Source organism: Myotis brandtii, unplaced genomic scaffold (genome assembly GCF_000412655.1).
Source record: "Myotis brandtii unplaced genomic scaffold, ASM41265v1 scaffold328, whole genome shotgun sequence".
In the NCBI taxonomy this organism is placed as follows: domain Eukaryota; kingdom Metazoa; phylum Chordata; class Mammalia; order Chiroptera; family Vespertilionidae; genus Myotis; species Myotis brandtii.
Window position 1 is genome coordinate 3,644,229 of NW_005362626.1, and position 23,657 is coordinate 3,667,885.

The window sequence follows — 23,657 nt, forward strand, 5'->3', positions numbered from 1 at the left end:
TAAAATAGAAAGAATGAGAGTGAGCAAGAGAAGTAAATAGGAGGAAATGACCATTTTTTAAAAAACAAGCAAAGAAAAAGAGAAAAAGAGAGAAAACTAAAATGGGGAAAAGGAAAAGCAGTGCTAACTGGAACCTGCTTCAGGGGTTTCCCTAAAGGTATTTTCTTGTGCACAAAACAGGTTGATTAACTTGTCCTATACATATGTTGTCCTTCATCCTTGACTCCTGTCTCTCCTGCACACCTACATCCAAGTTAGCACATCCAGTCGGCTCCAACGTCAAAGCGTCTCCATCCACACTCCTCCTCCATGGTCCCGGCCAGGTCCACAACCACCACCTTCTCCTGTCTCTTAATGGGTCTCTCGGCTTCTGCCCTCATTCCCTCCACCTCCCAGGAAAGCTCTGTGATTCTTCTAAAATCTACATCAGGACAAGAGTCCAAGACCTCCCATTTCTCTCAGTCAGTATCAAGGTCCTGTCCATGGCACATGCCTAGGACCCTTCTTTCCTTTTCACTTGGCCAATCCTACTCATCGTTCATGTCTTTTTCACTAGAAGGCTTTCCTGTTCCCCTAAGCAGGTTAATTCCATTTGGTCTTGCTCATTTAAGGTTCCTGTTCATAACTCTCACCCCACTTGTAATACCCATTTACTTTCCGCCAGGATTCCACACTCAGGTCACAGAGCATCAGGCTGCTTTGTGGAGAGACTGGGGGATGCGCAGTTGGCCTACAAGAAGGCAAGTTGCGGGGACGATGGGCAGCCATGCAAGCTGACAAAGTGAGGACAAAGTCCAATTAAGTTAGGACAAACCAGGCAGGCGCCCTGCCAGCTGAATCTATGCTCAGGAGCCCAGGCTGGCAGCAGGCAGCCCTCAATGGTCCCACATCTCCATCCAGGGCCGGTTTTGGTCTGTGACTAAATATGCAAGGCTGCTTGTAATTGATTTCATTGCTTGTCACATAGATGATAACTGGCTAGAATGGAAAGTAAACAACAGGACTAAGCGACACCAATGCTAATGAACTCTAGCACCAGAAAGGAAATAAAATTGAAAGCTAGCAACTGAATAGCCTCCTACCGCCTCCTCCTCTAGCCCTATTCCATTGAAAGTTCAGGGACAGACCAGATGACATTCTTATCTCAAGCATGACCAAGGAATTTCAAACAAGAGACTGTGTAGTTGAAGGCAACGGGGACTCATGGGGAGAAAGATATGAACAATGAAAATGTACCAGGAATACCGCCACACCCTTACTTTGGCAGGTACTGACATTCATTTGTAGAGAATGAAAGTATTTTATACTCCAAAAGATAATCTAGGAGAGTAGAAAAGCTTGGGTGTCAAATTTCTATTCAAACTTTGCTATTATCTGCCTGGCCTTCGGCAACACATTTAGCCTCTCTGATCCTCAGTTTCTCTATCTGTAAAGTGGGCTAATGCTTTGGAAACATGAGATGAGACAAAATCTGTGAAGTACATGGGAACCAGATCTATAGTCACACCTCACTCTTTCCCTCTTGACATCTGCTCACCTGGGCGCATACAGGGTTGGGCAAAAGTCAGTTTACAGTTGTGAGTACACAAAACACAGAGTTTATTCATGTATTATTATTATTTTACTGTTGTTATAATTATTGTATTAACTATAAACCTACTTTTGCCCACTCCTGTATGCCTGAGCAAAGGACAGAGGGACCTATTTTAACAAAAAGAAAATGAGAACAATACATGTAAAGAACCTAATGCAGTACACAGAAAACTATTATATTAATTCAATCAATTGGGGAGGTGATCCTATTTTCTTGGCTTCTTTTTTCCGTGGAACTCTCCAGAACTTTCCCTCCCCATCTTGCATGCTTTCACCCTGTATTTGTCTGCTAGGGCTGCCGTAAGAGTATTATAGACTGCGGGGCTTGAACAACAGAAATGCATTCTCTCAGTTCTGAAGGGCAGAAGTCTAAGACCAAGGTGTCAGCAGGGCTGGTTCCTTCTTAGGCTGTGAGGAAGAGTCTGTTCCATACTTTCTTGTGCTTCTGGTGGTTTTGGGGCCATCTCTGGCATTTCTTGGCTTGTAGAAGCAACACCCATCTTTGTCTTTACTTTCATGTGGTGTTCTCCCAGTGTGTATCTGTGTCCAAATTTCCCCTTCTCATGGGGGCATCAGTCATCTTGGATTACAGTCACCTTAATGACATCATGAAAGCTAAGTACATCAGCAGTGACCCTATTTCCACACAGGTCACATTCTAATGTACTGGGGGTTTGAAATTCAATATATAAATTTGAGGGAGCATATAATTTTAAATAGTAGTACCCCCAACAGGGAGAATGAACTGTCTGACTGGCAGGGGAGACAGCTCTGCCATCCACTGGTTATTTCTCATCTGTTGGAGCTAATCCATCAACAGGTCTCCCTGGGACTGTCGGGGGTGGGTGGGGGGTATGATGTAGGGTGGGTTGTCAGCTCTACAGATCCCAACTTTTCCATGGGGCAGTCCCAAGGTCTACCATACACTGGAAAGACAGTGCAATGAGCTGGTCCTTAGCCTGCCTTTTGGCTGCAGACAAGAAGCCATGATCGCCATTTGGTGTTGTCAGTGGTAAAAAGACTATTTGGTTTTCATCCACCCATCAGTTTACTTTGTCTAATTTTCCAATTGGTTATGAAGTTGGGTTAAAAATGTATGCTTATTGGGCACTCATATCCTAACATAAGCCTGAAAGGAGGCATGAGAGAGGCAACAGAGGCTTGAGAAGGCTTGTGAAGGTTCAGGAAGTGGCCAGAGGTTCCACTGCCTCTCGTCCAAATTCAGGCTGCCAGACAGAGGCCCAGTTCTCCCCATTGGAATGTGCTGACTGTAGCTTCCTCTCTGGGCCCAGCTGGTGTCTTCCTTGTGTCTGGGATAGGAAGGGTTGAGTGAGTCAAGATAAGGGCTACTGTAGGTAACCAACACATGAGATGTTGAAACTCTGGGGCTCATCCTTTGGGCCAAAGAAATGGAAGCAGAGAATGAGGTCTTAGGGAACACCAGGTGTCCTTCAAGTGATGGGAAGAAGCTACGTTTCCCTCAGGGGAGGGCCTCTTCCTCTTTCCCTGAGAGGAGGGATCAAGGTGACAAACAGGTTATTTCACTGGGATACCTGGCTTGTGATGGTGAACAAATTTTCCCAAAAAGAGAGATGTCCGCAGGATCCCATGTCCAAGGTGCACAAGGGGAGGCAGTACTTAGCCCTAACTCTCCTGTGGTCACTCCCAGCAGCACTCAAGATTTTCATTACAACTGCGAGATGGTTGCCTCAGCAGAAAGGCAGTGGTCCAGAGTTAGCTGCCAGCAGGTAAAAGGAGTTCCCTGTGGGCCAGGCGCTGTGTCAATCAATGTGCATCACCACAGGGCCAGCATGAGGGTAAGGTGAGACCTTCACTTAGTACAAAATAGAAGGTGCTGCCATAAAACTCATTATCATAAATAATATACATTTTTAAGTTGTGGTAAAATATACATAACATAAAATTTGCCATCTTGATCATTTTCAGTGTATAGTTGTTCAGTAGTGGTAAGAACCTTCAATTATTGTGCTAAATAATATTTGAATTAATAATGGGAAAATACATTATGAACAAAATATGAAAGTTGTAAGTAAAGGCAGGGTCCATCCCTGCACAGCTCAGTCTCACCTGCCTCACCCTCGTCCCAGCCCTGCATTACCACTACGGTTCCTATTTAAAGGCAGAGAAACTGAGGCTGGAGAGACTACTGCCATCATCCAAGATTATGCAACTAGTGGGTTTCCAGTCAGACCTGGACTTGAATGCCAGCTCCTCTTGATTTGGATTTTGCACTCACAATGACATCCCCATCACAGCATCACAGTCCTCACAAAGACAGCATCTAACGGTCCTAGTGTAATGCCTGGGATGCAGTCTGGGATCGGCAAACACAGCCAGTACTGCCACCACTTCCACATGCCCTCTGCCTGCTCCGTGACCTGTGGGGACCACTGTGTCTCTATGGCACAGGAAATTGTGTGTCTCCACCTGCTTACCAAGCTCCCATGGTTCCACGTGGCCAACAAAGACAAAGAAATCTCCTGGAAGTGACCCTTCTTCCCCAACACTCTTTTTTCCATTTTATTGAATCTATTGGGAAGACACTGGTTAACAAAATTATACAGGTTTCAGGTGTACAATTCTAAACACACCACCTGTACACTGCATTGTGTTTGCATCACCCAAGTCAAATCTCCGTCCATCACTATTTATCCCTCCCATACCATCCTCCACACCTCCCTCCACCCAACACTTTCTTAAAAAATATATTTTTATTGAGAGAGGAAGGGAGAGGGATAGAGAAATAGAAACACTGATGAGAGAGAAACATCATTGATTGGCTGCCTCCTGCACACCCCCTACTGAAGATTGAGCCCTCAACCCAGGCATGTGCCCAGACCAGGAATTGAACCCATGACCTCCTGGTTCATGGGCCAATGCTCAACTACTGAGCCACACCAGCTGGGCCCCACCCAACACTCTTAACAACCAGCTCCCAGGAGACCTTTTCCCTCTTGGGTCCCTCCCTGCCAGCCATGCCCTGGCCAGCCACACTTGCCCATCCCCAAACATGCACATGGATCTTTGGGTGTGGGTCACACATCTCCTCTGCGCCTTTGCCTGCAAACCCTCCCTCATCTCAGTGCAGCCTGTGGGCTGTCTTCTTGGAGTCTTTCAGGTGGAATTCATGACTCCCTCATTCAGAGGCCTTCCAGCAACTCTGCCTAGACTTTTTTTTTTTACAGCACTAAATACATACATTATGCACCATGGCTCAGATTCCCTTCCATCTTTTAGGTTATAAACATCATGTCTCATTCATTTTTTCCCTCTGGTACCTAGCAGAGTTCTGGGCACATCCTAGAAATTGAATACATGTTTGTTTGTATGGGATAAGAGGTGTCATTCATTCTATCTTGGCTGTTGATTTAGCACTTGGCCAAGGAAGAGATGATGAGATGGCTATGGCTGTTTTAATTAGTGACAAGCAGGGAGACAGACTGCACTGTGTAGTGCTAATAGACCACTCCAAGGCATCAACGTCACAGGAAAGCATTCCATTTGGATTCTGAAAACACAGGTTTGAATCTGGGTTCACTCTCCACCATGAGCTCTAGGATAAATTGCTCAATTTCCCAAGTTTCACTTTCTTATTTAAAATTGGAAAGAACGTAACAACCTGTCCTTTACAAAGCTGTCATGAGAATTAAGTGATGGTTAGAGGTACTGAAGAGTTTCTTACCCATAAAGCACTACAGTGATTTTCTTTTTGCGTATTTAACTGTGCTGATAAGCCGATAGACCAACAGCTTCTTTCACTTGAGATGAATGAGGAATTCAGTATCATAAGAATCAAGGGCAAAATGAGCAAACTCCAAGGACAAAATGTACTAACCAGGCCAGAGAAGACTGTCCAAGAGAAAGATATTCTGCTGTTTGATAAAACTAACTGATGTGTTCATTTTATCTAGCAGAAATATCACAAACACATCAAACAGCAAAAAACAAGTTAGCAACGGATTTCTAACCAAGAAATTAATCTCATACAAAAACTAGTGATCATGCAGGTAGCGTTACCTCTGCAACTGGGAAGATTGAATGAGCACCCAAGAGAGTAAAAAGGTTCCTTACTTTGGTGAAAATTAGTACAGGACAATTATTAGTCAGCCAGCAAAACAGCAAGAGAAGGGCCATCCACTGATTGACTTATTCATTGACTCATTCAGTTAAGAGCTATTTATCAGGGGCCTATCAGGTGCCTGATGTTGTTCTAAGGTTGGGAAATCTATGATGATCCTCATGTAGATAAGAAAGTAGCTCATGGAGAAACTGGCCTTAAACGCACAAGCACATGGGCAAGGACATCACTGCAAATTGTCAGGAGATCTGATCAAAAGCCCAGGATGCTTTGAAAGGCATTAGGGAAGGCCTAATATATGTGTGAGGGAGGGTGTTGAGGAAGGTCTCTCTGAATAGGAGACATTGCAGCTGAGATACAAAGACAAAGAGAAGAGAATAAAGTCATCCAGACACTGGGAGTCATGTGTGAAGGTCCTGAAGTAGAAGAGATCTCGGTGTATAGAGTAACGAAAATGAGGCCAGTACTGCAAACAGTGAGGGCAGAGGGGCCCAGTATGGGGCTGGAGACTCAAAGAGTCTGTCCACATAGTTGCAGTGAGTTGATATCAGTCATCAGAGTTTTGAAATAAAAACTCTAACATTCAGGTAATCTCTTTCTTCTGAGCACTCATGCAGAATGATATAATGACAAATGGCCTTAATAATCCAAAAGTTGGAGAAAAAACTTGTTTGTAATGAAAAGATAAAAGGCCAATAATGTGAGAAAAAGAAGTTAGTCTGGACCAGAAAATGTAGTGGAGATGGATAGAGAAAGATATAAAATGGGACTCTAGAAAATAGGTTGACAGTTCCTCAAAAAATAATACACAGAGGTACCATATGATCCAGAAATTATACTCCTAAGCATGTACCCAAAATAACTGAAAACAGGTGCTCAACCAAATACATGTACACGCATGTCAATATCAGCATCAGCCACAACAGCCAAAGGGTGGGTACAGCCCAAATGTCCATCGATGGATGAATTGGACACACAAAATGTAGTCTATCCATACAATGGAATACTATCCCTCTACCGAAAGGAACAAAGTACTCATACATGCTACAACCTTAAAAATGTTAGGAAGCCAGTCACCAAAATTCATATATTTCATGATTCCATTTAAATGAAATGAAATATCCAAAGTAGGTAAATCCATAAAGACAGAAAGCAGACTGGTAAATGCCAGGGCTGCAGGAGGGATAATGGGGAGTAACTGCTTAGTGGGTACAAAATTTCCTTTTGGGATGATGAAAACATGTTGGAACTAGATAGAGGTGGTTGCACGATGTTGTGAATGTACCGAATGCCACAAAATTGTTCACTTTTAAGTGGTTACTCTTATGTCACGTGAATTTATTTCATCTGAACTTTTTTAAAATGAAAGAAATGGGTAAGGAAGGAAATACTGAGGAGTGGGTAGTCATGCTAGAGTCCAAGTTGAAGGTGCCCACTGGGTAGAAGGATACATTTGTGCTGCTGGTCAGACTGACACATGATCAGGTTCATCTTATTTCCGTGGTGCATTGTGCTTCTTGATCTTTGGTTACACTTGAATTAAAGCCCTTGAAGTGTAAAACGTTTCTAAAGAAAGAGGTGTAAGAGGTGAGGTGAGAGGCTCTTTCTCCAACAGTGCTCCTGTCCCCACACAGCTCTGCCTTTCTGAGCTGATGTCCCCGTGCTCTCTGTAGGAGGCTGCTCAGTCAGTTGTCCCCCACAAATATCTCTATTTAAGCTCCAAGGGGACTCTGGCTGGGTGCTCGAGAGGGAACAGTATGATAATTTGCCTCAATTATCTCCCTTCAAATAGGAATGAGCCTTGGAAAAATCATTAAAAAAAATCCCAGTACAAGTTAATTTGTGAGCCTATTCCTGCAGATCCTAGCTGAGCCACTCTGCTCCATCTTATTCAAGAAGTACTAGCTTTAATCTATTTCAGCTGCTTAAGGGTGACAGGGGTCAAGGACAAATGACATTTCATCATGTTTGCTAGTCAGGAAGGCAGTGCTGCCTGCAGAGGAGAAATAAGTAAGGTTCCTTTATGTTCTAGAAAGAAGCTTATCAACACTGCTCTTATACATGCTAAGGAGAATTACTGCCCTTCAGGTCCTATCGAGATTTTAAGCAAAGGCCCAAAACCATTTTCTTCCAAAACATGGGGGCACACACTGGCAGCCTTAAAAGGACATAATACATTTTCTTACTTGGAATAATTATTTTCTGCAGCAAGCTTCATTGGCTCCAACCACATAACCCACAAACTTGTACAGAATAGAGAGCTCTTAGAGCTGTAAGTACCAATCATGGTGACAATGCCTTCATTTAGCAGGACCCTTGTTTGTTTATATAAATTAGTCTGCAATTACCAGTTACATTGTTGGTCCAAAATAAGGTCAGGCACAATGTAACCCAGGTAAGAACAATGGTCTGGATACAGAAGTCCAGACAGGACTATTATGGAGAATTATGGGAAGTGATTAATCAGCTGGCCTCTTCCTGGGTATTGCCATTCGCACATAAAATCTTTGTGCTAACATAGCTACTCTCTGGTCCTAAGTTACCTTAAGAGGAATGTAATTAGTTGTTAGGATTCATTAGCTCCAGTTAGTACATCCATGGAACAGCATCTTCCTTGCTGGTTGAGTGCTTGCTAATGGGAAGTAATGGTGTATTTGTACCTCTTCGGGACAATACCAAAGGACGTAGGGTTAATCTGAAGTCCTGGCATGTCTGTCCTTTTACTTACCAGACTGAAAAACTGGAAATGAATTTCTGACACAGGCAGAAAAGCAGAGTGTCCTAAAAAGCCAGTGTTGAAGGCTGTCAATCTGGTGGCACCTGTTATTACTATTGCTTTTGGTGCTTAAACCTTTCGAGGCAAGAATGTCAACCAAGCATAACACCTGAGTAGAGCTGCCCTCTCTTTGGGAAAACATTTTAGTTGGTACTTCCAGAAGCTTCTGCCAGCTCAGAACAAAAACTTTCTAACAAAAGCAAAGGAATATTTTTTACTTTCAGTAGTTTCCCCAATTCCCTGTTTCCAGAATGAGCAATGAGAGGAGCAATTCTATGAGATGATGAGGATCCCATCACACAGAGGCCACTGGGAGTTCCATGATGCAGAGCAGAAAAGCAAGTACAGATTCTCCCATTCAGCCCACCTGTACCCCTTCTTCCTATGATCCTCTTGCCTCCATAGCTCTCTGGGTTCAGAGACCCCATTTCTCACTCCTCCCTATCACAGCTCCAAAAGCTGATGGAGATAAACCCAGGGAATCAGGTGTCCCACTCAACCTTCCCCCATGGCGGGCTGTCGAATGCCCTTAGGTGAACAGTCATGGGCATCTCTGCATGACACAGGAAGTCATCAACCCAAGAAAATGGTCCATGAGACCAGCATGACAAATTGAACCTTTTATACTGTTTTATTTCAAATATTCTTGGCCAACTAAGGAAGAGATGAAATTTATTTAAATACTAGGGGCCCAGTGCACAAATTTGTGCACGGGTGGGGTCCCTCAGCCTGGCAGAAGATCAGGGGGATCAGGATGTCTCTCCCAGTCCCAATTGGGGCGATCGTAGCTGGCAGGCGGTGGCGGGGGACGGACCATGGGAGTGTCTGTCCCCTGGTGGTCAGTGCACATCTTAGCGACTGGTCGTAAAGGTTGCTTAGACTTTAATACATATAGATTCTCGGCTAAGTAAGGAACTGGACTCCAGAAAAAGGGAATGAGGCGGGTAATAGAACTGAGACAGGCTGTGCAGAGCAGAGCTGGCAGCCAGCTGTCCACTCTGAATTCACACAAAGGTGGACAGGAGGTGTGCTCTCTGAATTGGTGCCTCTGGAAAATGTTGTTCATGGCTCTCATTGGTTATGTTTCTCTGTCTTTCAAGAGCAATCACAGCTGCAAGTTGGAGACCTTCATTTAACGTGAATGAATCTGGGCTAGCCTCCACACGTGCTCTGCGTATTCTCTGATGAGTTGTATCCATCTCCTTGGTTGGATTGTCCCAACTCTGGTAAATGCTGGCTTTATTTATTTTAAAATAAGTGCTGCTTTGAAAAGGGAAAGTAGAAATGGTATGAAAACAGATGTGTTAAAATATTGGAGAAGTTTAGTACATAAGCAATAAGTGAAACTGCTGGCGAATTCTTTCTTCCTCAATTTATGGTTAATAGACTTATTTCTTTGCTTCTTCTCCAGGGACACTATTTCTGATACAATGTAATATACTTTGGAAGGCAGCAAGAGGAAAAATTATATTTTTTAATATAAAGAAAGTATGAAGGATTTTAAGAGTAAACCATCTCTTAAAATTTGCTTTTTATTTATCAGAGAGTTAACATCTTACAACCCAATATTTTATAGAGATAAATATTAAACTCCATTGTGTACCAACTGGGAATTAACTGAGCTTTTTCATTTAATCTTTTTTTTCAGAGGAAGTAATTTGTTCACACTAATGGAAATATTTGAATATTCATACTCTAATAGGGAGAAGACTATTCATATTGAAAAGATAAACTTTAATATTTGCTATCCTTTAAAAAGAAGTCAATATTTGCAACCAAATTATAAGATAAATAATTTAGAACAAGTTTTAGTTAGATCCTGCACATTTTCATAATTAAGTAGATCAAATTTTGCAGAAATAAGTGATGGAAACTTAGGGAGGTATGGAATGATGGGATATTTTATATTAATCATTAATATTTTAGGTGAATCATTATACTCTCACTTTTCCTTACTTAGGAAAACAAAATGCTTGGGGAGAAATGATACCAATTACTATTTAATTGAATATGATCGCCAGGAAGAATATGCAAAATTATAAATAGTCCTCTTGGCAAACAGAAAGGTCTTCTGAAAGAACTGAAAAATAAGTCTTTTGGGTTTTTTTTTCAGACTATTCCTAATAGAAAAGATACGAGAAATGAAAAATCTTGAAGTGAAAAAAAGCTTCAGGCCTGCAAGATATGGCAGTAAACCAAGTAAAGGTAAAAAAAACAAACACCTTTTTATATGTAAAGAAAGAATATATCAGTAAGAGGGAGGTTGGTTAGCCCATGAAAATATTGAAAAAAGCATATTGCCTATTGAGGCATTATTTAGGAAAAACACACTTCAATTTGTCTAGTCTTGGGGCAGCCTAATGGGACTTAGGGTACATGAGGTTGTCTTCATGACATTACGTGTTACTTTCAACAGCAACTGTGTCTATTTGCTCTTCACCATAACCCTCATGCTCACCATAGGTCCAAGCACATAGTAAGGACTCAAAAGAATAGATGTTGAGAGAATAAAACTTTCAGTCAATATAAATAACTCCTCTTATTTGGGTACCACCAAGCAGCTTTCTGATGATAATGTGACTTTTAGTGGTTAGTCGATAGAGAATGGAAGTGCTGGTGAAAGATTGGGCTTATGGACTGTCCATGAAAAAGCACCCACTCAAACCTCTGAGTGCAGGAATGTCACTGACTGATGGTCCTGCTGCTGAGCCCTGAAACCTGCCATTGTATCTGTCTTCCTGCTGAGGCCTCATTTCTCACAGAGGCTCCCAGCCAGTGACTGAGCTTGCAGCAGTGACAAGGCAACCTATTCCAGGGAGATACAGGACTCCTTGGAAGGATTGTTTAGGCTCAAGAACTCTCCAATGGTTTTACTGAACATCCTTGAAGTCCAAGACATTTTCACACAACCTTCCCTTCCCTTCCCTTCCCTTCCCTTCCCTTCCCTTCCCTTCCCTTCCCTTCCCTTCCCTTCCCTTCCCTTCCCTTCCCTTCCCTTCCCTTCCCTTCCCTTCCCTTCCCTTCCCTTCCCTTCCCTTCCCTTCCCTTCCCTTCCCTTCCCTTCCCTTCCCTTCCCTTCCCTTCCCTTCCCTTCCCTTCCCTTCCCTTCCCTTCCCTTCCCTTCCCTTCCCTTCCCTTCCCTTCCCTTCCCTTCCCTTCCCTTCCCTTCCCTTCCCTTCCCTTCCCTTCCCTTCCCTTCCCTTCCCTTCCCTTCCCTTCCCTTCCCTTCCCTTCCCTTCCCTTCCCTTCCCTTCCCTTCCCTTCCCTTCCCTTCCCTTCCCTTCCCTTCCCTTCCCTTCCCTTCCCTTACTTCGTGATCTCTAAAATGGAATAGAAACTCCTACCTTACTGGAATATTGAGATAACTGCATTAAACAGCATGCATATTAAAGAAGCATAGCATTATAATAATGCTAAACCAAAGGCTAATTTCCTAATAGTATTGCAGCTTCAAGGTCCAATTTATGACCAGGTATGGTCAAAGGTCAAGCCATACAAGAAGGGTGATGCCCCACTTCGGGTGTCCTCAATTAGGAATCAAGTAAGAGAACATTTGGGGTCAGCTAGCAAATGCCCTAACCATGCTTTACATTTTCTCTTACATCTAATCAGGGACATCTAGGCCAAACCTCTCTTCCACAGCCCTGGAACCTGAGGCCAAGGTCATGTGGCCTAGTTTCCCACAAGATATATCAAATTTGGGGGTCAAATATAGATCTCCTAATTCCAGATGAAAGGTCATTTCAAATATATTCAATATTTAGATTTTAAGAGGAATATGTATAGAGATTTTCTAAGAGCCTTCCTTTATTGTTAAATCATTAACAATTTCATCAAACTACAAGACTTTAAAATAGTTAACTATATAAACCTCAATTCAAGAACAAACTTAGTAGTTGGTCTTAATTTTTATGCTGTTATATAGAGAATTTCTTGAAGTTCCATGGGTGACTACCTTTTCTTGGAGGTAAGGAAAGGAAAGTATTACTTCTACTTGAAAATAGAGACTGAAAATTAACGATAGTTAAAATTAGAGAATAAGTATACTTTGGTTTCTATAATAGAATGAATCAAAATATGCTTCATACTGGTCAACATGACCTTGCAAGAATGTTTTAATTTATTAAAAATTATTTCCCAGAGCGAAAACAAACAGTGAAAGCCAACTATTATAGTATTGTTATAGTCTAAATTGTCCCCCCCCCCACCCCAAATTCATATGTTGAGGTCCTAAAAGCCAGTACTGCAGAATGTGGAATGTGACTGTTTTAGGAGATAGTGTCCTTAAAGTGGTAATTAAGATAAATGAGGTCTTTAGCATGGGCCTTATAAGAAGATGAGATTAGGACAGAGATGCACAGAGGGAAGACCATGTGAGGACATGACGAGAAGGTGGCCGCCCACAAGCCAATGAGAGAGACCTCTGAGAACCAGCCCTGCTGACATCTTGATCTCAGACATCTAACCACCAAAACTGAGAGGCAATCAATTTCTGTTGTTTAAGTCACCCCATCTGTGGTGCTTTATAATGACAGTCCTACCAAATGAATTCATATCAACCACCATCTCTCCTGATTGGGGGGAAGTGAGCTAGAGCAGTGCATCTTGGGAGGTCAGAGCCCTCATCAACAGTGGAGCTGCTGAGGGGGAAGCCCATCCATCCTCTCTGATGGGGTCCTAAGACCTCCTACTCCTTTTGCCCTCCTGACCTCTGTTCCCTTCCTTAGAAGAGGATGTTCATTGCTGAGTCAGGCCCCCTGAACCCCAAACATTCACTTTGCATCCATAATAGACACAACTGACCAGAAGTGGAGAGCTGCTCAGGCGAGGAGCATCTTCTGCTTTAGGGCCAGGTGTGGGAAAATGGGTGTGAGTGGGTGAGGGGGTCTCCTCTGTTCAGAGCATCCACACACACCAGGTCCTTCCCTTTTGAAGGGCCTGGATAAGAGTGTTCAATTCAGCTGGCATACATCCAGAGCTCATTATACAAGACTTAAAAAATATTTTTAAAAACAGATCCTTCTTAGATGAATAATATTGGCAACCAACTGAACATAATATAAAAACAATAATAATTCTTCTTACCTGTGGTTGAGTCCCATAAAATACATGTCCTCGGGGCTTTCCAGCCAGAGTGTGATGATCACTAGTATTACTTTGTGACAGTGTTTTCTCAAGGTCACTCCGGAATTAGTGGTTCCATGGGACCAAGCACTCATCCATTATATGGGTAAAAATGACTAATTGAGGGTGTGAGTTTAATTATATTCATAAGCAAAGGCATAGCGCAGCTCCTCTGACAGGCTTAATAACATTCTCATGTACACAGAGATCGATGGGAAAAATTAGGGTTGTATATTGTTGTCCTTCAGGACAAGATGCCGAAGTGGGAACAGAATAATAAAAATAAATAAATGACTCAACAGCAGCAGGAAATGAGCTGTGGAAGTTAGCAAAGCCAGCCTTATGCAAATACTTCAGCTGGAGATAAGTCCTAAGCATGCATGACTAAAGGGAAGCCGCCTCTACAGTCCCAGAGAGCGGAGCTGTCTTACTGAGCTGCCAGATTAAAACGTGAAAAGGGTGCTCAGCCAGGGCTTCACCTACAGTTCTCTCAGAAGTGATGATAATGGCTGAGACAGGGATTTTTACGATATTGATTTGTGATACTGTAATTGGGAAGCATGGTCATGCTTCACATTAAATTGAGAAAGCATCCATTCTGTGACCAGCGGCTGGAGCCAGCTTCCTTAAATGATACTGACATCATGTCACGTGCCCTGCATGAGCACCTACAATGACTTCTAGCCCTCGGGTGTATCGAACAAATCCATGCCACTTTCAGAAGCTAGTTCAAAGGCAGGAGGAAAGGGAGGCTTACCCACAGGGGCAGAACATGCTCATAGGATCCACACGAGGAAAGGTTGTTTCCCGGCCACCAGTGAAGGAGTTGGATTTGAACCTTCTCTCGCTAGGGCGGCCACATCTGGCTGCAGAGCTCAATACCATTATGGGTGATGTTTTGCTTTACACCTGAGCCATGGAGGGGAACGCTCTTGTGCATGGAGAAAAACCACTCCCTATCTGGGTCCATTCCAGTGTGTGGCCACTGTTTGAGGACAGGCAACTTCTTAGAGTTATTTACCCCATTTTTCTCCCTGTGCTATGTTCTCCAGTGGCTCCCTGGCTTTGCAGGCCCCCTCTGGGTTACTTAGTAGGGCAGTGATGGCGAACCTTTTGAGCTCCGCGTGTCAGCATTTTGAAAAACCCTAACTTAACTCTGGTGCCATGTCACATAGAGAAATTTTTTGATATTTGCAACCATAGTAAAACAAAGATTTATATTTTTGATATTTATTTTATATATTTAAATGCCATTTAACAAAGAAAAATCAACCAAAAAAATGAGTTTGTGTGTCACCTCTGACACGCGTGTCATAGGTTCGCCAAGACGGTAGTAGGGGGACTAGGGCTGCCAGAACAAAATAAAACAAACTAGATGGCTAAAAGCAACAGCAGTTTATTCTCTCTTAATCTGGAGGTCAGGTGTCCAAAATCAAGGTCAGCAGGGCCACACTCCCTGTGAAGGCTCTAGGGAATAACCCTCTTCCCCTTTTCCTAGGAGCTTCCAGCAATCCTTGGACATCCTCGTCTGTGGCTGCATCACTCCCATTTCTGCCTGTGTCCTCACATTACATCCTCTGTGAGTCTCAGTGTGCATGTCCTCTTCTTGTAAGGGCACCTTCACTGGATTTAGGGTCACCTTAATCCAGTATGACCTCATCTTCACTTTAATAATTATACCAGCAAAGGCCTTACTTCCAAATAAGGTCACATTCTGAGGTTTCTGGTGAATATAAAATTTGGGAGAACACGTATTCAACCCCTACAGCGACCTCAACCAAGATAAGCTTGTCCACAGACTGAGCCAGACTAACCTTGCCTAGGCAGCATCCAGGCCACGGTTGTTAACACATGTTTTTGGTTGAAGGTGATTATTCTTCTGTCCACAGATTAAGAATTCGGTTATACATTGTGCAATGAAACAATCATGAGTATAAGACTGAATCTATTTTCAGGGCTGAATGGCCTGGCTCAGGCCACAGGGAAGCAGTTTCCCTGGGGGACCCTCAGTCACAGCGATGAGGAAGAAGACTATCAGGACAACTTCATGCTTACCACATGCTACAACTTTCTCAGGTCTAGCACATTTCTATTAGGGCATGATTTAAAATGGTTTTTATTAACAGCTAAAGCTTTAGTCAGGCAGAATTGGAGCAAAAGATAGAATTTAGAAAAGGGAGAGAAATGAGGGAGATGGTGAGCATTAGTGCAGGTGTGAGGTGGGGGGAGGAGGGTGTGGGTGGAAGGAGGCCTGTGGAGGTGAGCCCCTCCCCCTGCTAATCACCCCGGGCTCTGAGGTCCACTGCCCCCATCTGACACTGCTTCCTGAATCCCACAATATAGCCACCATCATTTTATCAACATGCTCCTCCAACAAAATGGAAGAGATTAAAAATTTTTTTATATTTCTATACTGTTTCCTCAGTGACAGATAGATAGTTCAGGAACAAATAGATCTGCCTTTGAAAAACTCCATTTCCTACCCAAAAATAAATTTTAAAAGAAAAAGGGCTAGGGGCATTAACTTTTCATTTTATATTTCACATATGCTTAAATTTTTGCTATGTCAACATAGGACATCTTCCCCTGAAAGTTTACCAGGCCTTTTAGAGAAGGTAAGGCAAGAGGCTCTTCCCTTTAGAATGTCCCTATGAGCATGCCATGTGCTCCATGCTTGGGGGGTATGGCACCACCATTGATGTTGGTACAATATCTATCGTCAAACCGAAGGCTTGAGAAACTGGCTAAAAGACTGTACCAAACTGTCGGAGGATTACACAGTGTTAGCATCCAGATTTTAGCTATTAAGTAAGGCTTTGGCCTTTTTTCTAACTTACATTTCACTCTGATAAACTTTTGGATATGTAAAAGTGGCAAAATTAGCCCTTATAACATTTTTTTCTTTCTGAAAATTCAAAAGGTGATCTTCTTTAGAATAGTAATTGCTTCAAATCTGAACCTCCGCTTCCCACCCTAAAAGTACATTAACAAGTTTGAATCCTGCTAGGAACCAAAACCAAGAGTAATGATTTCTGATAATGATCTGATAAATTACCTACCATAAGCTCTTTCTGCTGGCCTTGTGAGTCACACTATGTTAGGAAAAGTTTTACTTTCTTTAACATATTATTGTAAACATATCTTTGATATATTCTTTTACATATTATAATATTTACATATTTTCTTTACCTATCCTTGAAACTACAGTTACAGAAACTATAAGACAAAAATATTAACTCATTTTAAGTCATCGATAAAAGAATGAAGGCTATGGACAAATAATGTCAACTTTATTATCCTAGGATATGCCTTAAAATATAGTCTTATCTTAAAAAGTACTGGACAAATAATGTCACTTTATTATCTAGGATATGCCTTAAAATATAGCCTTATCTTAAAAAGTACTGGACAGATAATGTTAACTTTATTATCTAGGATCTGCCTTAAAATACAGTCTTATCTTCAAAAAGAAAGGCACCCCCCCCCCCCATTGCTCTGGCTGATCATCTAAATTGAGAATTAAGATGTTGCTGGAGGAGCTACTGAACTTATAATAAATTTGAGAATAAACAACGTACAGACAGTCCTGACTTATAAAGGTTTAACTTGCAGTATTTGGACTTTAAGTTGGTGCAAAAGCTATATGCATTCAACAGAAACTGTACTTCACATTTTTTTATTTTGATCTTTTCTCAGGCAAGTGGTACGAAGTACAGAAACTCTCTCCTGATGCTGGGCTGCAGCAGTGAGCCGAGGCTCCAGCCACACAATCACCAGGGTAAACAGCTGATACTCTACAGTGTACTGCATTGCTGGCACATTTTAGACATTACGTTTTGTGATTTTTGCATCCCATCTACAAAATGCCCATCTGTGTCTTTTGCTTCTGGTGAGAAAGAAGAGAAAGGCAATTACTCTTGAGATGAAACTCAGGAGAATTGCCCAGTGGTAAGCTATTGTGTTTTGAGCATGTTTAAGGCGGGCGAGGCTAAGCTATGATGTTTGGTAGGTTAGGTGTATTTAATGTAAGGATCTATGGAAATAGTTCACAAAGCTACAAATCAGTGACAGTTAAATTTAATTGAATGGAACAAAATATTGATATTCACTGTTGTCCACAGTAAGTATCTTAACAATCAGGTGCATAGGGTATCCTGGTAAATTCACTGCTCCACTCTTCGTGTCACTTCTCCCCACCTGTCCCCACTCTGTCCGGCACAATCGCTCCCACACGCAGCTGACCATTGTGTTCTCTTGGTCAAGATTCACCATAGCTTTCTACTCCTATAGACTCAGGTCTATGTTCCTAAACTCTGCATTTCCTGAAGTCCCCTAGGGTTATAGACCACCTGCAGATCCTGGAATCTCCTCATGTCTGTGTCAGAGCACGCCTGCCACTCTTTCTGGGCACAGTGCTCAACCACTGCATTGACTGATGAAGTCCTCTCTCTGTTTGGCCCAACACCCCCTGATTCTTGAAGACTTTTTGACCACACTGGCTAAGCTCATCACCCTCTCCCCAGCCTTTCCTTCCCAACTACCCTAAGATATTACACTAGGGTTTATTGTATGGGTGCCATTTTCTTGCAGTAGATTATGAGTTTCTGAAAGGCTGGGACTTCCATGTTTATCTCTGCCTCTCTGGGCACACAGCAGGGACTCAGCAAATCCTTACAGATAGGCTGTTGAAAGGCAGGCACAGCACACAAAGAAATTTCTTTAATGTAAATAAATTCTGGGCTTTGTTTGAAAAACGAAGAATGTAAATACCTCACATACTGAAATCTAGAACCTTCCATCATGCTATAAACATTTGCGACTGTTTTGGTGTGTTGCCAACATTGGTTCAAAGTAGGTAGCAAATAATAGTAGAAATTTATTGAAGCCTTTCATTTACTGAGACTTAATTTGATAAATTAATTGATTTTGGTGTGTTGCCAACATTGGTTCTAAGTAGGTAGCAAATAATAGAAATTTATTGAAACCTTTCATTTACTGAGACTTAATTTGATAAATTAATTGTAGCCCCTTACAGGGCTGTTTTCTTCCTCTCTTTGTCCACCCTGCTTATCAATGTGGAATGATTCATAAACACATTCAACTAAGAGAAGATAAATTATATTTCTTTCTGTAGAAGGGCAGAAATTAAATTCAGGGGGAAGTGAAATATTCACCATACACTGATGAGTTTGGCTTTGTGGCTCAAAGTGGGAAAACCCTAACCCTGGTTGCATCCACACTAAGGAAAGTCAGTGTGGTTATAGGAAACTCTTATCTAAATCAGATGTCCTCATTTTTTGCTCCCAATGATGTGGTCACTCCTGGCCAGTAGCAGAAGCAGCACCTATGTGCATGAACAGAGATGAATGGACAGGCATCCCATTCTAACCTCTTTGCTCTAGGTCACATCCCAGACCCTAAGCTCAGCCAGATGAGCTACGAAAGGGATCTGTGAACCCACATTGGTCTAGCTCACCATCTGAGTTTTCATCGAATAATGTTGAATGTATGCTCAAATTGGCGGTGGCCTACATCCTTATCTCAACCATCATGAATATTTAATTATGTTGCTCTATTATTCAGGGAGAATTTTAATTGATGGCGCTAACCAGGTCTTTGCTGACTGTACTTCTACAATTGATTCTGAGGCACTCCCGTGATCTTCGTTAGGAATGACAGGAATGCTCTGAAGGAAAAGATTACTTGAATAGTTGCAAATAACTGAAATCAGGTATAAAGGGTCAAAAGTGCCTGCAGTTTTAGCTTTGGGAGAGTTTTATTTCTTATGCTGCCATAGGATGTTTCAGGATGATAATAGACTTTAAGAAGTTATAAAATAGATGGCTCAACAGGGGGGTTTGGAGAGCTGTACATTTGGCTTTTGATGGAGCCTATCCAGAGAAACCGTGTCCAAAGATCATTATTTTGTGACCTTGAGGAAAAGCAAACTCGCCAGAGGATTTCCTATTCCTGCCCATGAATGCATGTCGATGTTTATGGAGGCAGACTCTCTTTATCTCCCTCTATGCATGCACATTTCACACAAGCACACACGCCCCTCTTCAAGACTGGAGGCCGAGAGCACTGCTATAAATATTCATGAGGTAATTATTATTAATGTCACCAAGGTGATTTTGTTCCTTCTCAATAGAGACGGGTTTTTGCACCTAGAAACCAATCAACTGTAGGAGAAATGGCAGCTTTGCGCCAGCCCAACGAAAGCAATCCTGCACGTTTTACTTTCGAAATATAGATTATTTGACTAGATATTTTAAGTCATGTTTTGCCCTGCCCCATCATCAATCTTATCCAGCAGAGAATTCCAACTCTGGTGTACAATGCAACATCCTTGGGAGCACAGTTTCTAGAGTTTGGAAGAACTTGATTATTACATTCTTTTCTAAGAGCAAAAATTAAGCAAAACATAAGGATGATTCAAAGATACCTCAAGAGCTTTCTGGGAAATGATTTTTATAAAAATGCATTGGGAGAAAATTACAACACATTTACTACTTTTATTATTAAAAATATTCATACAATAGGCCTTATAAGATAGCTATTGTAAGAATTATAGGTTCTTGCAATCACAAAGAAAATTTTAAAAAAAGCTACTGGCAACAATTAACTAGATCCCTATGTATATAGGTCATGGACTCGTCCCCAACCACCAGCTGACCTGCCTGGTTATCCTATGTGCATGATATGCTATAACATGGGAAATTACTGGAAAGTACTGTTTTCCATCAGAGAAAATGAACTATTTTTGGTTGAAATGAAAATGTTTGTTTTTTTGCTCAAGACCTCAGAAAATATGATAAATAAGTTGAATACTGGTATAGGTATAGGACAGCGGGAGATGCCTACACCTCATCAGCACCTCACTAGAAATGTTTTCACTAACTTCTCGTACTCCATTGCCATATCAGCAGTCATCCTTTCAGACACTCTGATCTTGAGTAAAACAGCAATTAAAGTTCCAGGAACAGTGAACATGTATGATGACAGCAGGAGGCGGCAGTGACATGGGACTCACCTTAGGCATCCAGTGGCATTTCGCAGCACCTGTGAGGAATGCAGTTGTATTTTTCTGTCATCCTGAAGGGGTGAATTTTCCCAGCCCGAGTGGGGGATGATCACGGCATTGGTCAACACTGCCAGGGTGTCCTGGATGATTGGCATTTTGAGAGCATCACAAGACGAGAGATTCCAAAGGACTCCTGCAAGATAGACACAAACAGAGCTTTTGGATGATCACTGTTTTCTCTCATCTCAAAATGGTTTTCCCTAATCAGGTTAACAGCATGAGCAGAGGGATTAAGGTAGTGTGTTCTAGAGCGCACCTTTAATTTTAGAACATCTATGTAAACCTATTAAAAGAGTGCTGTGGCCTGGCCAGTGTGGTTCAGTGGTTGAGCATTGACCTATGAACCAAGAGGTCATGGTTCAATTCCTGGTCAGGGCACATACCAGGTTGCGAGCTTGATCCCCAATGTGGGGCATGCAGGAGTCTATCTCTCTCTCCCTCTCTGAAATCAATAAAAAATATTTTTTTAAAAAAAGAGTGCTGTGACTATCTGACAAGTGGGTAGAGAAACTGTGACATGATTAACTTTGTTCCATCAGGGAGGCTAAAAGGTTGAGAGAATTGATTGACTTGAGGATACCAATCAGGCTTCCATTTCACTATTAATACAATGGACCCAAGTACCCAAATTCTAACCAAGACCAAAGAGCAGTGAAAGTTGTCTGAATCGGACTACCAGGGCATGTTGTCTTCTCCAAGACCTCTGTATGCACATGTGGTCTGTCTGATTCACTCAGTGTCCTCGGAGAACCAACCATCATTGCATGACCTTATGAGAATCCAGCATCAGGTCTGATGACGAAAGGCTCAACAAGAAATCTAAATTTCCTGTCACTGTGACAGTTTTGTCAGCTTTTCCCTGAAAGCAATGCTTAAAGAGGAGCTACAGATTGTTCTTTCTTATAGAGCAACAAAGAGAGCTGTAGGGCATGTCTTCCAAGGACAGAGTATAACAGTTATAATGCAGGCTGAGCAAAATAAAACATTTTTAGAACAGATGAAATGTTTCTGGTTTCTACATATTTTAAAGAGAGACTTTAAAATGGCATTAATCTTAGAAAGGCCATAAGTACTGAATATACATATAATAATATCACTTGAAAATGATTTTAAAATAATTATTCTTTTTGTTGTTCAAACAGTATACATCAAGGGAAAAGAAACTGAAAGTGCTACTCCATTTTACTATAAAAAAGATTGCATTCTCTCTCAAGACTAACATAAATAGACATCATCATTGCAGATATTGGGGAAAAACAGCACAGTTGTCTTGAGAAACACATCTTCGAACTTACTTGTTTAATAAGTTTTCAATAATTTTAAACATGCGATTGTATTTTTTTCTACTCTTAACGAACAGACCACATTTACTTCTGAAATTTGCTTTGCTAGTTTCTTGCATTGCGCATATTGACCTGTCAAAGCATATTAACACTAATCTGAAAGTCAATAGTGTTAGATTGTTAATAACTAACGTAGCTAACAGTTTTAAATTAATTCTATAAACATGTGACTTTAGAGACAAACACTTCCAACTATCTTTCAAAGTAACGTGTGCTGGGGATTTTATTAAAGTAAATGAAAAGGAAACAAAATGGTGCCCTGTATGTACAAATCAATCCTTCAGTACAGGGGGCTGGCTTGAGGGCAATTCCTGCCTGCCTGTTCTTTGTAAATGAAGTTTTATTAGAACACAGTCATGCCTGTTCATTTACAAATTGTCTATGGCTGCTTTTTTTCCTATAAGGGAAGAGTTGAGTTTTAGGTACAGAGACTGCAGGACCCACAAAGCCTAAATAATTTACCATGATAGAAAGATTTTTACCTTGATAGAAAGATTTGCCCACTTCTGCGTTAGCATCAATATTTTCTCTACATTTCTGAGTTGCATGTTTGCATTGCTAGTAAGATCCTAAATTGAGTATGCAAAAAATACTCAATGGTACACAGAAGGTGCTTAAAAATATATTTGGATTTGGACTGATTTGAAATATTAACATATATATTTATTTTGTTTTAAATACTATATGAACCTGTTTCTTTATTCATCCCATTGAGAAATGTTTTATGAAACTTTGGGTAATCAAAATGATTATCTTTGTTCATTTGCAGTTTCACAAAAATGTTCTTTTTTTAAGTAATTAGTTTTTCATTTTTAAACAAGCACATTAAAATGAAAGTAATATCTACCCTAGAATTAGAGGATACCTTTGTAAAATATCACATTAAAGAGTTTGCGACTGTTCTTCTAAGTATACAATGCAAGCATACAGAAACAAAATAGAAGTTTCTTTGATTCCAAAGTCCTGATCTAAAAATACCAATACATGAAAATTGAGGTTTACAAATGTTTTAAATTATGGTTGATATGCTGTGCTAAAAAAAATACTCCCTCTAAAAACTAAATAGTAAAAAGGGAGACTTTTATAATTTTACATGCACGAAATGTAAAGGATTGTAAAGGGATTTTATGATAATAAAGCAATTTTCACTATTTCCTAACCATCAGAAAAGAGGTCAGAAGAGGGGAAAAGAAAAAAAAATATGTGAAGGCCTAATATCTCATAGGCAAAAAGTTGGAAAAGAAGATGGGATCCAAGGTAATTCTTTATTGGGCTTTTCTCTCCTTTCCTTTCTCATTAATTCATTAATTAGAGTAACCTAATTCAGAATCGTGCATGGACAGATGTTTCCTAGTTCACATTCATTCCACCTTGCAGGCTGGCTCCATCTGTGCTTTACATCCCAATGAACTTATCAGAATGCCTGACCCATATCTCCAAACTTTCCAGCTTCATTTCTATCTGCAGCCCACAGTACTTCCTGAACTTATGAGTCCTACAGGTGGATCTCTGATCACCGACAGCTTTACCACCTCTGTTTGGACGAGGACTTGGCAAAATAGATGTAATGTGGCAGACTTTCTTTTGGGGGGAGTTCAGCAAACTAGCTGCAGGGGCCCCTCAATACTTAGAATTTTG

General features: G+C 41.3%; 1 protein-coding gene across 1 annotated transcript in view; it reads right to left on the reverse strand.

Annotated features, from left to right (window-relative positions):
* CTNND2 (catenin (cadherin-associated protein), delta 2) overlaps window positions 1–23,657 on the reverse strand; it is a 642,889-nt gene that overhangs the window by 132,165 nt on the left and 487,067 nt on the right. Inside the window, exon 11 of the mRNA XM_005871061.2 lies at window positions 20,626–20,809. Coding sequence (XP_005871123.1) covers window positions 20,626–20,809 — 184 coding nt within the window. The remainder of the gene's footprint in view (window positions 1–20,625; window positions 20,810–23,657) is intronic.